Source organism: Oncorhynchus nerka, linkage group LG9a (genome assembly GCF_034236695.1).
Source record: "Oncorhynchus nerka isolate Pitt River linkage group LG9a, Oner_Uvic_2.0, whole genome shotgun sequence".
Taxonomy (NCBI): Eukaryota; Metazoa; Chordata; class Actinopteri; order Salmoniformes; family Salmonidae; genus Oncorhynchus; species Oncorhynchus nerka.
Window position 1 is genome coordinate 3,744,243 of NC_088404.1, and position 17,927 is coordinate 3,762,169.

The 17,927-nt window shown below is 44.3% G+C and overlaps 1 protein-coding gene across 1 annotated transcript in view; it reads left to right on the forward strand.

The window, feature by feature from the left end:
* The window catches only part of LOC115123986 (bestrophin-1-like), a 33,421-nt gene that overhangs the window by 2,708 nt on the left and 12,786 nt on the right, over positions 1-17,927 (forward strand). Inside the window, 7 exon segments of the mRNA XM_065022768.1 lie at positions 680-774; positions 4,747-4,980; positions 7,162-7,316; positions 7,488-7,565; positions 7,801-7,953; positions 8,082-8,162; positions 8,955-9,106. Coding sequence (XP_064878840.1) covers positions 680-774; positions 4,747-4,980; positions 7,162-7,316; positions 7,488-7,565; positions 7,801-7,953; positions 8,082-8,162; positions 8,955-9,106 — 948 coding nt within the window.

Genomic DNA, 17,927 nt, shown 5'->3' on the forward strand with positions numbered 1-17,927 from the left:
TACAGGTAACCCCGTCATATACAGGTAACCTCATCATATACAGGTAACCTCGTCATATACAGGTAACCTCATCATATACAGGTAACCTCATCATATACAGGTAACCCTGTAATTTACACAGGTAACCTCATCATATACAGGTAACCTCATCATATACAGGTAACCCCGTCATATACAGGTAACCCTGTAATTTACACAGGTAACCTCGTCATTTACACAGGTAAACTCGTCATTTACACAGGTAGCCTAGTCATTTACACAGGTAACCTCGTCATTTACACAGGTAACCTCGTCATTTACACAGGTAACCTCGTCATTTACACAGGTAGCCTCGTCATTTACACAGGTAACCTCGTCATTTACACAGGTAACCTCGTCATTTACACAGGTAACCTCGTCATTTACACAGGTAACCTCATCTGATCTAGAAGAGAGTTGGTCTATCTTACTTGTAAAAAATAAACCTCTTTACAGTGACCATGCATTTGTGTATTTCTTTGCTTATATTGCTGGTCCCTTCAAATCAAAGATCACAGCAACTTTTTACAATCAAATGTCAGGGAACCGTTGTGGGAATATTAGGCCCCCTTTGTCTTTTTTTTGCAATTGTTGTCACTCCCTCCCTATCGTGTTCAATCATACAGGAGTTAACTTTGTGACAGACCTGTTCTCTCTCTAGGTTTGTGTTGAATGAGGGTCAGAAGAGGCTGTTTGAGAAGCTGGCCATCTACTGTGACCGTTACGCAGAACTCATCCCTGTGTCCTTCGTATTGGGTGAGAATACTGTTCTGTTCTGCTCTGTTATGCTCTGTTATGTTATGTTATCCTCTGTTATGTTATGTTATGCTCTGTTATGTTATGCTCTGTTATGTTATGCTCTGTTATGCTCTGTTATGTTATGCTCTGTTATGTTATGCTCTGTTATGTTATGCTCTGTTATGTTATGTTATGCTCTGTTATGTTATGCTCTGTTATGTTATGCTCTGTTATGCTCTGTTATGCTCTGTTATGTTATGTTATGCTCTGTTATGTTATGCTCTGTTATGTTATGCTCTGTTATGTTATGTTATGCTCTGTTATGTTATGCTCTGTTATGTTATGCTCTGTTATGTTATGTTATGCTCTGTTATGTTATGCTCTGTTATGTTATGCTCTGTTATGTTATGTTATGCTCTGTTATGTTATGCTCTGTTATGTTATGCTCTGTTATGTTATGCTGTGTTATGCTCTGTTATGTTGTATTTTATGCTGTCTAACCGATTTGTGCACAGCAGGGTTTTGTGCACAGCAGGGTTGGGATCAACTCCATTTCTGAAATTCCAATTGTCCTCATTGCTTACAATTGGATTGGAATTTATTTTTACTACCTGAATTAAAGTGGATTTGACTCTTTTCAAACACTGGTGCTCAGTAATCATTTAGCCACTCACTCTCAGGCCACAAGTCAATACTTCTCAAGCACAAACAACCCCCTTTTGACAGACGTCATCAACAATTCTGAACTTCCTCTCTACAAAAACTTTGGCAGGTTACAAATAAACACAGTGCGGTAATAGTGTCATAGTGTGGGGTCAAAGAGAACCATTTTGAGGTCTCTGTACAGAGCCTCCTCTCTTTTCATTGTTCTGTCTTTGAAAGCAAAGAATGTAAAAAAAAAGATTCAAATAGGTACAGTTGTAGTCGGAAGTTTACATACATGTACACATTAGCCAAATTTAAACTCCGTTTTTCACAATTTCCTGACATTTAATCCTTGGAAAAAATGTCATGTCTTAGTAGGTCAGTTAGGATCACCACTTTATTTTAAGAATGTGAAATGTCAGAATAATAGTAGAGAGAATGATTTATTTAAGTTTTATTTCTTTCATCACATTCCCACATTCCCCTCACATACTCAATTAGTATTTGGTAGCATTGCCTTTAAATGGTTTAACTTGGGTCAAACCTTTCGGGTAGCCTTCCACAAGCTTCCCACAATAAGTTGGGTGAATGTTGGCCCATTCCTCCTGACATTGCTGGTGTAACTGAGTCAGGTTTGTAGGCCTTCTTGCTCGCACACACTTTTTCAGTTCTGCCCACAAATGTTCTATAGGATTGAGGTCGGTTCTTTGTGATGGCCACTCCAATACCTTGACTTTGTTGTCCTTAAGCCATTTTACCATAACTTTTGGAACCATGCTTTAATAACTTCCTGACTGATGTCTTGAGATGTTGCTTCAATATCCACATAGATTTCCATCCTCATGATGTCATCTATTTTGTGAAGTGCACCAGTCCCTCCTTCAGCAAAGCACCCTCACAACATGATGCTGCCACCCCCGTGCTTCACGGTTGGGATGGTGTTCCTCGGCTTGCAAGCCTCCCCCTTTTTCCTCCAAACATAACGATGGTCATTATGGCCAAACAGTTCTATTTTTGTTTCATCAGATTATTATTATTTCTCCTAAAAGTACAATCTTTGTCCCCATGTGCAGTTGCAAACCGTAGTCTGGCTTCTTCCTTCCTGTGTGGCCTTTCTTTTTACCTTTATTTAATCGTTTTAATAGTTTTAGTTTTAATAGTTTTAGTTTTATTTGGGGCGGCAGGGTAGCCTAGTGGTTAGAGCGTTGGACTAGTAACTGGAAGGTTGCAAGTTCAAACCCCTGAGCTGACAAGGTACAAATCTGTCGTTCTGCCCCTGAACAGGCAGTTAACCCACTGTTCCTAGACCAGTTAACCCACTGTTCCTAGGCCGTCATTGAAAATAAGAATTTGTTCTTAACTGACTTGACTAGTTAAATAAAGAGAAAATTAAATTAGTTTTAATATTTTAGTTGTTTTAGTTTTAAACACAATAAAGTGTTTCTTGAGCTGAAATTTAAAAAATATCCCAGACAAAAAGCTTATTTCTCAAAAAAAAATTGTTCATATTCCTAGTTAGTGAGCATTTCTCATTTGCCAAGATAATCCATCCACCTGACAGGTGGGGAATACCACAAGCCACTTCCAACATCATTTTAGAGAATTTGGCCAATGTCCAACCGGTTTCACAACCGCAGACCATGTGTAACCATACCAGGCCAGGACCTCCACATTCAGCTTCTTCACCAGGCCATGTGTAACCATACCAGGCCAGGACCTCCACATTCAGCTTCTTCACCAGGCCATGTGTAACCATACCAGGCCAGGACCTCCACATTCAGCTTCTTCACCAGACCATGTGTAACCATACCAGGCCAGGACCTCCACATTCAGCTTCTTCACCAGGCCATGTGTAACCATACCAGGCCAGGACCTCCACATTCAGCTTCTTCACCAGACCATGTGTAACCATACCAGGCAAGGACCTCCACATTCAGCTTCTTCACCAGACCATGTGTAACCATACCAGGCCAGGACCTCCACATTCAGCTTCTTCACCAGACCATGTGTAACCATACCAGGCCAGGACCTCCACATTCAGCTTCTTCACCAGACCATGTGTAACCATACCAGGCCAGGACCTCCACATTCAGCTTCTTCACCAGACCATGTGTAACCATACCAGGCAAGGACCTCCACATTCAGCTTCTTCACCAGACCATGTGTAACCATACCAGGCCAGGACCGCCACATTCAGCTTCTTCACCAGACCATGTGTAACCATACCAGGCCAGGACCTCCACATTCAGCTTCTTCACCAGACCATGTGTAACCATACCAGGCCAGGACCTCCACATTCAGCTTCTTCACCAGACCATGTGTAACCATACCAGGCCAGGACCTCCACATTCAGCTTCTTCACCTGTGGGTCCGAGGCGTGGGGGGGGCTGAGGAGTATTTCTGGGCTGGGCCTGGCTCCCCAGTGGATGGGCCTGGCTCCTCAGTGGATGGGCCTGGCTCCCCAGTGGATGGGCCTGGCTCCCCAGTGGATGGGCCTGGCTCCCCAGTGGATGGGCCAGCTGCCATGTGGGTGGGCCTGGCTCCCCAGTGGATAGGCCTGGCTCCCCAGTGGATGGGCCTGGCTCCCCAGTGGATGGGCCTGGCTCCCCAGTGGATGGGCCTGGCTCCCCAGTGGATGGGCCAGCTGCCATGTGGGTGGGCCTGGCACCCCAGTGGATGGGCCAGCTGCCATGTGGGTGGGCCTGGCTCCCCAGTGGATGGGCCAGCTGCCATGTGGGTGGGCCTATGCCCTCCCAGGCCCACCCATGGCTGCGCCCCTGCCCAGTCATGTGAAATCCATAGATTAGGTCCTAATGAATTGATTCAAATTGACTGATTTCCTTATATTAACTAACTCAGTAAAATCTTTGAAATTGTTGCATATGTTGCTTTTGTAGTTTTGTTCAGTATAGTAAAATATCGTCCACGTATAATGATATGAAGTGATTAGAACATTTTGGGGAAATTAAGGTTATTTCCTTCGATTGACGAATTGCCTGGTCTGCTGCTTCTAGTGATTCTGAACGGAGCAGCTATTTCCTGTTATAGCTATGGCTGACGGATTGTCATATAGTATTTTAATCATGTTAAAATGATTAAATGTAATACAATGTATTATTATCACGTCATAATGCGTTATACCTGCAGGCTATGAACGGCAACACGATTGGTTAAAATCACACGATGCAGACCGACTTCCTCTATATGTTTTACTGCAAAACATGTTGATGTGGTGGTGGTGGAGATGATGAGTATGAAGTTGAAACATGGTGACATTTCCCTTTTAATGTCATTGATAAATATATGTTTTTTTTTGTCGTCTCCATGTGTGTTTGTCTCCCGCAGGTTTTTATGTGACCCTGGTGGTTTCTCGGTGGTGGGGTCAGTTTGAGAGTGTTCCCTGGCCGGACCGGTTGGGTGCGCTGGTGGGCGCTCACGTCCGTGGTACCGATGAGATCGCCAGGCTGACCCGCCGAACCCTGATGCGGTACGCCAACCTGTCCGGCGTGCTCATCTACCGATCGGTCAGCACGGCAGTCTACAAGAGGTTCCCCACCATGAAGCACCTGGTGCAGGCAGGTACGACCTACGACCTCAAAGCCTATGACCCCTAACCCTTACCCTCGTTGACTTCTAGGGTACGACACCAAACCTAGCCATAACCCTTAACCTAGTTGACCCCTAGAGGTTCCCCACCACGAACCACCTGGTGCAGGTACAGCCAGGTACGCTGTGATGTCTGATGTCACAACCCTCTACACCCTAGAGTTAAAACTCACAGCTCTACAGACTCTACAGGGCAGAGTAAAAGAGCATATCTCCCCTGCAGCCTGTATTATCAGTGCCACCCCAAACAGATACCACAGCTAGTGCTAAACTAGCTTGCTTGTCATCTAGAACATTACATTTACACTTTAGTTTAACTCTTTTAAAAAATATGTTATATAACCAGGTACATTGGCTAAGAACACGTTCTCATTTACGGCAACAACCTGGGAATAGTTACAGGGAGATGAATGAGCCAAATGTAAGCTGGGGATGATTAGGTGACCATGATTGTATGAAGGACAGCTTGGGAATTTAGCCAGGACACCATGGTAAACACCCTTACAATAAGTGACATGGGATCTTTAGTGACCACAGAGAGTCAGGACACACATTTTAACATCCCATCCCAAAGACAGCACCCTACACAGGGCAATGTCCCCAAAAACTTGCCCTGGGGTATTATTTTAGACCAGAGGAAAGAGTGCCTCCTACTGGCCCTCCAACACCACTTCCAGCAGCATCTGGTCTCCCATCCAGGAACTGACCAGGACCAACCCTGCTTAGCTTCAGAGGCAAGCCAGTAGCATCTGGTCTCCCATCCAGGGACTGACCAGGACCAACCCTGCTTATCTTCAGAGGCAAGCCAGTAGCATCTGGTCTCCCATCCAGGGACTGACCAGGACCAACCCTGCGTAGCTTCAGAGGCAAGCCAGTAGCATCTGGTCTCCCATCCAGGGACTGACCAGGACCAACCCTGCGTAGCTTCAGAGGCAAGCCAGTAGCATCTGGTCTCCCATCCAGGGACTGACCAGGACCAACCCTGCGTAGCTTCAGAGGCAAGCCAGTAGCATCTGGTCTCCCATCCAGGGACTGACCAGGACCAACCCTGCTTAGCTTCAGAGGCAAGCCAGTAGCATCTGGTCTCCCATCCAGGGACTGACCAGGACCAACCCTGCTTAGCTTCAGAGGCAAGCCAGTAGCATCTGGTCTCCCATCCAGGGACTGACCAGGACCAACCCTGCTTATCTTCAGAGGCAAGCCAGTAGCATCTGGTCTCCCATCCAGGGACTAACCAGGACCAACCCTGCGTAGCTTCAGAGGCAAGCCAGTAGCATCTGGTCTCCCATCCAGGAACTGACCAGGACCAACCCTGCTTAGCTTCAGAGGCAAGCCAGTAGCATCTGGTCTCCCATCCAGGAACTGACCAGGACCAACCCTGCTTAGCTTCAGAGGCAAGCCAGTAGCATCTGGTCTCCCATCCAGGAACTGACCAGGACCAACCCTGCTTAGCTTCAGAGGCAAGCCAGTAGCATCTGGTCTCCCATCCAGGGACTGACCAGGACCAACCCTGCTTAGCTTCAGAGGCAAGCCAGTAGCATCTGGTCTCCCATCCAGGAACTGACCAGGACCAACCCTGCTTAGCTTCAGAGGCAAGCCAGTAGCATCTGGTCTCCCATCCAGGGACTGACCAGGACCAACCCTGCTTAGCTTCAGAGGCAAGCCAGTAGCATCTGGTCTCCCATCCAGGGACTGACCAGGACCAACCCTGCTTAGCTTCAGAGGCAAGCCAGTAGCATCTGGTCTCCCATCCAGGGACTGACCAGGACCAACCCTGCGTAGCTTCAGAGGCAAGCCAGTAGCATCTGGTCTCCCATCCAGGGACTGACCAGGACCAACCCGGCTTTGCTTCAGAGGCAAGCCAGCAATGGGATGCAGGGTGGTATGATGCTAGTGAGGAAATAACAATAAATAATAATAGTGTAAGAGGGGAGTTCCTTGATGCTGTAGCCAGCTGTTATTATTAGGCCATAATATTGGTTATCACAGTAAATGCCAGTATCCCCCACCCAGATCAAGCTTAGTCCTGGACAAAAACACTCTGTCAATTTGAGAATGACAACTAGAAGTAGGTTAAATCTGGGTCTCGGAAACCGGCTCTTACAGAATGTTTGAAGCTCCTCCTAATTCCTACCCTTCGTGTGTCTCTCTCAGGCCTGATGACAGCAGAGGAACATAGGCAGTTGGAGGAGTTGCCCTCACCTCATAACAAGTTCTGGGTTCCTTGTATGTGGTTTGTTAACCTGGCACTAAGGGCCCGCACCGAGGGACGCATCAACAATGATGTGGCGCTGTCAGCCATTCTCAATGTAAGTTTCTCTCTCGGTGTGTCTGTGTGTGTCTGTCTATGTGTGTGTCTGTGTGTGTCTGTCTATGTGTGTGTCTGTGTGTGTCTGTCTATGTGTGTGTCTGTGTGTGTCTGTCTATGTGTGTGTGGGTCTGTGTGTTTATCAGATTGTTCCATCTTATCTCCTCTGCAGGAATTAAATACATTGCGGACACAGTGTATGAAGCTATACAGTTATGATTGGATCAGCCTACCCCTTGTGTACACCCAGGTTCTGTTATCTACATGTAGTAATGGTAGTAGTGGTAGTGGTAGTAGTAGTGGTGGTAGGAGTAGTAGCAGTAGTAACAACTAATAGTTGTTGTAGTAGTAGAACTAACACTAAAATAAGTAAACATCGATCTTGATCCCACAAATTCTGTGTTAATGAAATCATGTGTCTGTTATTGTCAGTCATGATGAACTAACTACAGGAACCTGGATTGTAAGTACTTCCTCTCTGTTAGGTGGTGACAGTGGCGGTCTACAGTTTCTTCCTGGCGTGTCTGATTGGTCGACAGTTCTTAGACCCCGCCCAGGGCTACGCTGGTCATGACATCGACTTCTACCTGCCTGTCTTCACCCTGCTACAGTTCTTCTTCTACGTGGGCTGGCTCAAGGTCGGGAGGGAGGGAGTGATACACAATCACACATACACACAGTTCTTTTCACAATATGACAGAATTACTTCATGATGTATAAAATGCACATTTTACGCTTCATTGTGATGTGCCATTTTTGTGGACAGGTGGCAGAACAACTGATCAACCCATTTGGGGAAGACGACGATGACTTTGAAACCAACTATCTGGTTGATCGAAATCTACAGGTTTGGCTGCATTATAAAAATCAATGTTTTCCTTCCGTTTGATACCAAATGAACACTACCTACATTATAAAAATCAATGTTTTCCTTCCGTTTGATACCAAATGAACACTACCTACATTATAAAAATCAATGTTTTCCTTCCGTTTGATACCAAATGAACACTACCTACATTATAAAAATCAATGTTTTCCTTCCGTTTGATACCAAATGAACACTACCTACATTATAAAAATCAATGTTTTCCTTCCGTTTGATACCAAATGAACACTGCCTACATTATAAAAATCAATGTTTATCATCCGTTTGATACCAAATGAACACTACCTACATTATAAAAATCAATGTTTGATACCAAATGAACACTACCTACATTATAAAAATCAATGTTTTCCTTCCGTTTGATACCAAATGAACACTACCTACATTATAAAAATCAATGTTTTCCTTCCGTTTGATACCAAATGAACACTATCTTCCCTCTCAGGTGTCCCTGCTGTCTGTGGATGAGATCTGCCTACATTATAAAAATCAATGTTTATCTTCCGTTTGATACCAAATGAACACTACCTACATTATAAAAATCAATGTTTATCTTCCGTTTGATACCAAATGAACACTACCTACATTATAAAAATCAATGTTTTCCTTCCGTTTGATACCAAATGAACACTACCTACATTATAAAAATCAATGTTTTCCTTCCGTTTGATACCAAATGAACACTACCTACATTATAAAAATCTATGTTTTCCTTCCGTTTGATACCAAATGAACACTATCTATCCCTCTCAGGTGTCCCTGCTGTCTGTGGATGAGATGTACGACACTATCCCATTGGTAGAGAGGGATAAGTACTGGAACGAATCAGAGCCCCAGCCTCCATACACTGCAGCCAGCGCGGAGCATCGCAAACCTTCCTTCATGGGCTCTGCTCTGGACATCAGGTACGATCCACACAGATACACACAGAGACACACAGAGACACACAGAGACACACAGATACAGAGACACAGATACACACAGATACAGAGACACAGATACACACAGATACACACAGATACAGAGACACAGATACACACAGATATACACAGATACAGAGACACAGATACACACAGATATACACAGATACACACAGATACAGACACACAGATACACACAGATACACACAGATACAGACACACAGATACACACAGATACAGAGACACAGATACACACAGATACACACAGATACACACAGATACACACAGATACAGAGACACAGATACACACAGATACACACAGATACACACAGATACACACAGATACACACAGACACAGATACACACAGATACACACAGATACAGAGACACAGATACACACAGATACACACAGATATACACAGATACACACAGATACAGAGACACAGATACACACAGATACAGACACAGATACACACAGATACAGAGACACAGATACACACAGATACAGATACACACAGATACACACAGATACACACAGATACAGATACACACAGATACAGAGACACAGATACAGACACACATACACAGATACACACAGATACAGAGACACAGATACACACAGATACACACAGATACAGATACACAGAGACACAGATACACACAGATACACACAGATACAGAGACACAGATACACACAGATACACACAGATACACACAGATACACACAGATACAGACACACAGATACAGAGACACAGATACACACAGATACAGAGACACAGATACACACAGATACACACAGATACAGAGACACAGATACAGAGACACAGATACACACAGATACACACAGATACACACAGATACACACAGATACACACAGATACACACAGATACAGATACACACAGATACACACAGATACACACAGATACACACAGATACACACAGATACACACAGATACACACAGATACAGACACACAGATACACACAGATACACAGATACACACAGATACACACAGATATACACAGATACACACAGATACAGAGACACAGATACACACAGATACACACAGATACACACAGATACAGAGACACAGATACAGATACACACAGATACACACAGATACACACAGATACAGAGACACAGATACAGAGACACAGATACACACAGATACACACAGATACATACAGATACACACAGATACAGACACACAGATACACACAGATACACACAGATACACACAGATACAGAGACACAGATACACACAGATACACACAGATACACACAGATACAGAGACACAGACACAGACACACAGATACACACAGATACACACAGATACAGAGACACAGATACACACAGATACAGAGACACAGATACACACAGATACAGATACACACAGATACAGAGACACAGATACACACAGATACACACAGATACACACAGATACACACAGATACAGACACACAGATACAGACAGACAGATACACACAGATACAGAGACACAGATACAGACACACAGATACACACAGATACAGACACACAGATACAGAGACACAGATACACACACACCGATACAGACACACACAGATACAGACAGACACACACCTATTGGACCCGTTTCCCAGACCCCAATTAAGCCAATTCCTAAACTAAAAAAGCAATTTTGTTTCAAAGGAAATTCTTGCAGGAATAGACCTAATCTTGTCATGACAAGCTTAATAAGATATACGCATATAAAATGCCAAGTAACTTTGTTTTCTTTTTTTGTATTTATTATATTTTTTGTATATATATATATATATATATATATATTTTTTTTTTTTTCAAACAAATGTGTTATTAACCCCTCCCCCTCTTCGGAGGACAAAAATAAAAAAAAATAATACCTTTTTTATGTTTTTTTAATGAATTTGTATATTTGAGTTTAACCACAACATTTGTTGTGATATTTGTTCTATATTTTCTGGAGGATAAAACTGAAATTGTAACGAGCTTTGTAAGAAAGGGCGATACCTTTTCTCCCCAATTTCCTAGTATCCACTTGTTAGTAATTACGATCTTGTCTCATCGCTACAACTCCCGTACGGGCTCAGGAGAGACGAAGGTCGAAAGCCATGCGTCCTCCGAAACCCAAGCCATGCGCCTCCAACCCGGAAGCCAGCCGCACCAATGTGTCGGAGGAAACACCATGCACCTGGTCACCTTGGTTAGCGTGCACTGCGCCCGGCCCATCACAGGAGTCACAGGATATCCCTACCGGCCAAACCCTCCCTGACGACGCTAGGCCAATTGTGTGTCGCCCCACGGACCTCCCGGTCGCAGCCGGCTGCGACAGAGCCTTTTGTGTGTCGCCCCACGGACCTCCCGGTCGCAGCCGGCTGCGACAGAGCCTTTGTGTGTCGCCCCCACGGACCTCCCTTTGTGGTCGCGGAGCCGGCTGCGACAGAGCCTTTTGTGTGTCGCCCCCCCTCCCGGTCGCAGCCGGCTGCGACAGAGCCTTTTGTGTGTCGCCCCACGGACCTCCCGGTCGCAGCCGGCTGCGACAGAGCCTTTTGTGTGTCGCCCCACGGACCTCCCGGTCGCAGCCGGCTGCGACAGAGCCTTTTGTGTGTCGCCCCACGGACCTCCCGGTCGCAGCCGGCTGCGACAGAGCCTTTGTGTGTCGCCCACGGACCTCCCGGTCGCAGCCGGCTGCGACAGAGCCTTTGTGTGTCGCCCCACGGACCTCCCGGTCGCAGCCGGCTGCGACAGAGCCTTTGTGTGTCGCCCACGGACCTCCCGGTCGCAGCCGGCTGCCACAGAGCCTTTTGTGTGTCGCCCACGGACCTCCCGGTCGCAGCCGGCTGCGACAGAGCCTTTGTGTGTCGCCCCACGGACCTCCCGGTCGCAGCCGGCTGCCACAGAGCCTTTGTGTGTCGCCCACGGACCTCCCGGTCGCAGCCGGCTGCCACAGAGCCTTTGTGTGTCGCCCACGGACCTCCCGGTCGCAGCCGGCTGCCACAGAGCCTTTGTGTCGCCCCTCGGACCTCGCAGCCGGCTGCCACAGAGCCTTTTGTGTGTCGCCCCGGACCTCCCGGTCGCAGCCGGCTGCGACAGAGCCTTTGTGTGTCGCCCCACGGACCTCCCGGTCGCAGCCGGCTGCCACAGAGCCTTTTGTGTGTCGCCCCACGGACCTCCCGGTCGCAGCCGGCTGCCACAGAGCCTTTTGTGTGTCGCCCCACGGACCTCCCGGTCGCAGCCGGCTGCCACAGAGCCTTTTGTGTGTCGCCCCACGGACCTCCCGGTCGCAGCCGGCTGCGACAGAGCCTTTTGTGTGTCGCCCCACGGACCTCCCGGTCGCAGCCGGCTGCGACAGAGCCTTTTGTGTGTCGCCACACGGACCTCCCGGTCGCAGCCGGCTGCCATAGAACCTTTTGTGTGTCGCCCCACGGACCTCCCGGTCGCAGCCGGCTGCGACAGAGCCTTTGTGTGTCGCCCACGGACCTCCCGGTCGCAGCCGGCTGCGACAGAGCCTTTTGTGTGTCGCCACACGGACCTCCCGGTCGCAGCCGGCTGCCATAGAACCTTTTGTGTGTCGCCCCACGGACCTCCCGGTCGCAGCCGGCTGCCACAGAGCCTTTTGTGTGTCGCCCCACGGACCTCCCGGTCGCAGCCGACAGAGCCTTTTGTGTGTCGCCCCACGGACCTCCCGGTCGCAGCCGACAGAGCCTTTTGTGTGTCGCCCCACGGACCTCCCGGTCGCAGCCGACAGAGCCTTTTGTGTGTCGCCCCACGGACCTCCCGGTCGCAGCCGACAGAGCCTTTTGGGCGAGAACCCAGAGTCTCTTGTGGCACAGCTAGCGCTGCGATAAGTTGTAATCTGTATAAAAGCAAAAAGGCCATTTTGGAACAAAGGATGAGTCTTTCTTGACAAAAAACTGGAGAACCATTTTGGGTTTCAGTATAACTAATGTATGAGTGAAGCTTTTAGGGAAAGGTTTAAAGCGTTAATATTTAATAATTTTATCCCCCTAAACTCATCTTCAATATATAAATAGGCATGTTTAATTTTGTCTGGCTTAGCATTCCAAATAAAATTAAGTATTTTTTTGCTCATATGATTTTAAAAAATGAGTAATCAGGAGTAGTCAGTGCCATTAGTAAGTAAACTATGATAGAACCAAAGAGTTAATGAATACATTTTTTGAGATGTGAATAGCAAATATGTCTACTTCAACATCCGCCCATTTTATTGGTAAACTACAAGGTGGTGTAAACACTGTCTTTTTTAATGATCCAATACGTAATATGATGCACTTGTCATAATTAGGTTTTAATCCAGAGAGGCTAGAAAAGGGATCAAGATCTTCAATGAGACTGTGCAGGGATCCAGATTGTGAACTTAAGAAAAAACTAGAGTCATCAACATACATCGACCAGAAATCTTGCTTGTTTGTAGGTGACCAAATACTTATTTTCCACCATAATTTGCAAATAAATTCATTAAAAATCCTACAATGTGATTTTCTGGATTTTTTTCCTTCTCATTTTGTCTGTCATAGTTGAAGTGTACCTATGATGAAAATTACAGGCCTCTCTCATCTTTTTAAGTGGGAGAACTTGCACAATTGGTGGCTGACTAAATACTTTTTTGCCCCACTGTACAGTTTCCGTTACCATCTACCTGCTCTGTTACTTCCTCTATTTCCTTTATTAGTCTAATCTCTCTTGACCTAAACTGGTTTTGTTTTAATGATGAGTATTGTATTGTATTGAATGGCCTCTAAAAGTACATTTAAAAGTGTCCCATACAATATGGGGATCTGCTGTACTTATGCTGTGCAAAAAAAAAAGTCCATTTTGAATTATTTTGTCTTAGCTAAGAACAAATTGTCATCCAATAGGCTTTGATTACATTTCCAATATCCCCGCCCATGTGGATATTCTGTAAGAGTTATATTGAGGTCATTTAGATGGTGGTCCGATCGCACTCAATCTCCTATTAATACTTTTTAAAACTTTTGATGCCAGTGTAGCCGACGTGAAATTGCTAGCTAGTTAGCGGTGGTGCGCGCTAGTGGCGTTTTCAATCGGTGACGTCACTTGCTCTGAGACCTTGAAGTAGTGGTTCCCCTTGCTCTGCAAGGGCCGCGGCTTTTTTCGAGCGATAGGTAACGATGCTTCAAGGGTGACTGTTGTCTGTGTGCAGAGCGTCCCTGGTTCGCGCCCGGGCGAGGAGACGGACGTAAAGTCTATACTGTTACACCAGCAAGAACGAGACTAGGAAGTAATCAAGACGGCTAGCTTGATTAAGCCTCCTCCATGTATATCTCACTGGGTCAAACCTCCTCCATGTATATCTCACTAGGTCAGGATATTAAACCTCCATGTATATCTCACTAGGTCAGGATATTAAACCTCCATGTATATCTCACTAGGTCAGGATATTAAACCTCCTCCATGTATATCTCACTAGGTCAGGATATTAAACCTCCATGTATATCTCACTAGGTCAGGATATTAAACCTCCTCCATGTATATCTCACTAGGTCAGGGTATTAAACCTCCTCCATGTATATCTCACTAGGTCAGGATATTAAACCTCCTCCATGTATATCTCACTAGGTCAGGATATTAAACCTCCATGTATATCTCACTAGGTCAGGATATTAAACCTCCATGTATATCTCACTAGGTCAGGATATTACACCTCCATGTATATCTCACTAGGTCAGGGTATTAAACCTCCTCCATGTATATCTCACTAGGTCAGGATATTAAACCTCCTCCATGTATATCTCACTAGGTCAGGATATTAAACTAGGTCAGGATATTCCTCCATGTATATCTCACTAGGTCAGGATATTAAACCTCCATGTATATCTCACTAGGTCAGGATATTAAACCTCCTCCATGTATATCTCACTAGGTCAGGATATTAAACCTCCTCCATGTATATCTCACTAGGTCAGGATATTAAACCTCATCCATGTATATCTCACTAGGTCAGGATATTAAACCTCCTCCATGTATATCTCATGAGGTCAGGGTTTTTCCAGCCTCCATTTGTCCACTAGTTCTAATGCATCCATGATCTTCATGATCTCCTTAAGTGCTTGAGGGTGATAGTTTGTAGAGTGATTTCCTTTACGATCCATTTGAGGTACTTAAAGCCGTATTATAATCTCCCACCATAATAATAAATTATTTTGTTGCTTGTGAGCTCAATAGATTATTATATATTTGAAAAAGTGTGTGGATCGTCATTATTTGGCCCAGATTAATTTGCCAGATGTGTTTTTTGATCCAATAGCATATAATAATCCATCTTCCTTGCGGATCTGTTTACACAATAGGATCAACATTTGTATTAATTAGTATAATCACCCCTTTTGAGTTTCTTTGCCCATGACAAAAATATACTTCTCCCTCCCAGTCCTTTTTTCCACCCAACCTCATCTATATTTGTAGTTTCCTGTAAATAATATATATTATATTCTTTCTCTTTTAGCCATGTAAAAATGGATCTTATTTTTTTATGATCTGCTAAGCCATTACAATTATATTCCATCCATCCATTTGCTATACTTATTTCCCCACTTGGGTATAATGTGGGTATAATGATTTTTTATTTTGATTTTTTTATTTCACTTTTATTTAACCAGGTAGGCCAGTTGAGAACAAGTTCTCATTTGCAACTGCGACCTGGCCAAGATAAAGCATAGCAGTGTGAACAGACAACACAGAGTTACACATGGAGTAAACAATTAACAAGTCAAAACACAGTAGGAAAAAAAAGAGATACCCACGTTTCAACTATACTTCCCACAACCAATGTTTGTAAACTTACCATTAAAAAGCACCACGATGATTAAGTGTCCATATAGCTGTACCATAATAATGTGCACTGTTAAGCATACTGTAGCTGCAACTTTGTTGACCTTCAATTGTCCTAATATTCCACCCACTAAAACCTCCCCCCATATCTAGGTCTGTTGTCATTAAGACTATCAGAACATTCTCCCTGACTCATGACACACCTTTGCGTCCCAAGGCAAAGTCTTGGCTGCCAATTGGCGTTGGCTAGAGGGAAACGTGGGCAGTCCCATGATAACAGAAATATCTATGAGGGTGCTTAACTTCTTAGCCCCCTTTTTTTCAATTTTCGCCTAAATGACATGCCCAAATAGAACTGCCTGTAGCTCAGGCCCTGAAGGAGGGATATGCATATTCTTGGTACCATTTGAAAGGAAACACTTTGAAGTTTGTGGAAATGTGAATTGAATGTAGGAGAATATAACACAATAGATCGGGTAGAAGAAAATACAAAGAAAAAAAACCAACCAGTCTTTTTTTCTACCACCATCTTTGAAATGCAAGAGGAAGATCATAGTTATAGCGTTCACTCTGGTTGTAATTATCCTAGTGTCCACAAGATGGCAGCAGTGTATGTGCAACGTTTCAGATGGATAACTTGAAGTATGACTGAACTGCAAGACTTTTAATTGTGAAGTACCCAGGTACATTTGGTCAAATCGTGAAGTAGACATTTGCATTCATATTTCATTTTTCTGCAAGAGTATCGTCAAATCTGTATACTTGGACTTTGATTTAGCTTTTCCAGTATTAGTAGCCATATTATAAGTTCAACATTTACAAAACAACCAGTTTTCATAACTCTGAATATCCTTTTCTTTTTTGGGCAAAAATTATAAGGCATGCTGTCGTACAAGGTTAGTAGTTACATTTTACGACATATTCAGGATTTCCAGATACTCCCGTAAAGCCCAGCTCATTGGCTATCTAGCTAGCTTTGTTTGACCCCGATTGGTGCTTATTTGACAGATACAGTCGTTCAAGTGATGGCCGCCCGCATCATCGGCGTGCCATGAAGGTTTCGCTCTCTGACCAAATATGGTGTCCTATAGGATATACTACACCCTAATGAAATAGTGAAGCCTGGTTACGTTCTAGGATCTCTGATCTTGTTACCTTCTAGGATCTCTGATATGGTGTCCTATAGGATATACTACACCCCTAAAGAAATAGTGATCTTGTTACCTTCTAGGATCTCTGATATGGTGTCCTATAGGATATACTACACCCCTAAAGAAATAGTGATCTTGTTACCTTCTAGGATCTCTGATATGGTGTCCTATAGGATATACTAAACCCCTAATGATATAGTGGTCTGGTTACGTTCTAGGATCACTGAGGAATAGATATGAATGTGATTTGACTCGTTTGACTCGTTGAAACAACGTTTAGGGTGAGATTTTCACAGATTCCTTTCTTTGCAAATTGAACGAGTGGAAATACAAAATCGATCGTGCGTGCTATATGGACCTTTAAAGGATATGAAAAATTATTTTATCTAACAAAATGACACTTCATGTTATCTCTGGGACCCTTTGGACGATAAATCAGAGCAAGATTTCAGATTGTTAGTTCACATTTCACCTTCAGAGGTGAATTTATCAAACCTATCGCGTTGAAAAAAAAGTGTTTTGCTGTTAGGAGCTCTCCTCAAACAATAGCATGGCATTTTTTCGCAGTAATAGCTACTGTAAATTGGACAAGAATTTAAGTTTTCAGCCGATATAAGACACTTATATGTACCAACATTTGTTGTTTCTCTAAAATCTGGGATCGTAACACAAAACGCTGCAAGATTTACAACTGTCCTGTTAACGGGACGCCTATCCCTTAAGAGAACTAACCAAATAACATGGAAAACAGTCATAAAAAAAAATATTATAATTTTAGAAATAATAACAGCACAATCTTATAAATGCTCGTATTTTGAAACTTTGTAACTTAGTTTAGTT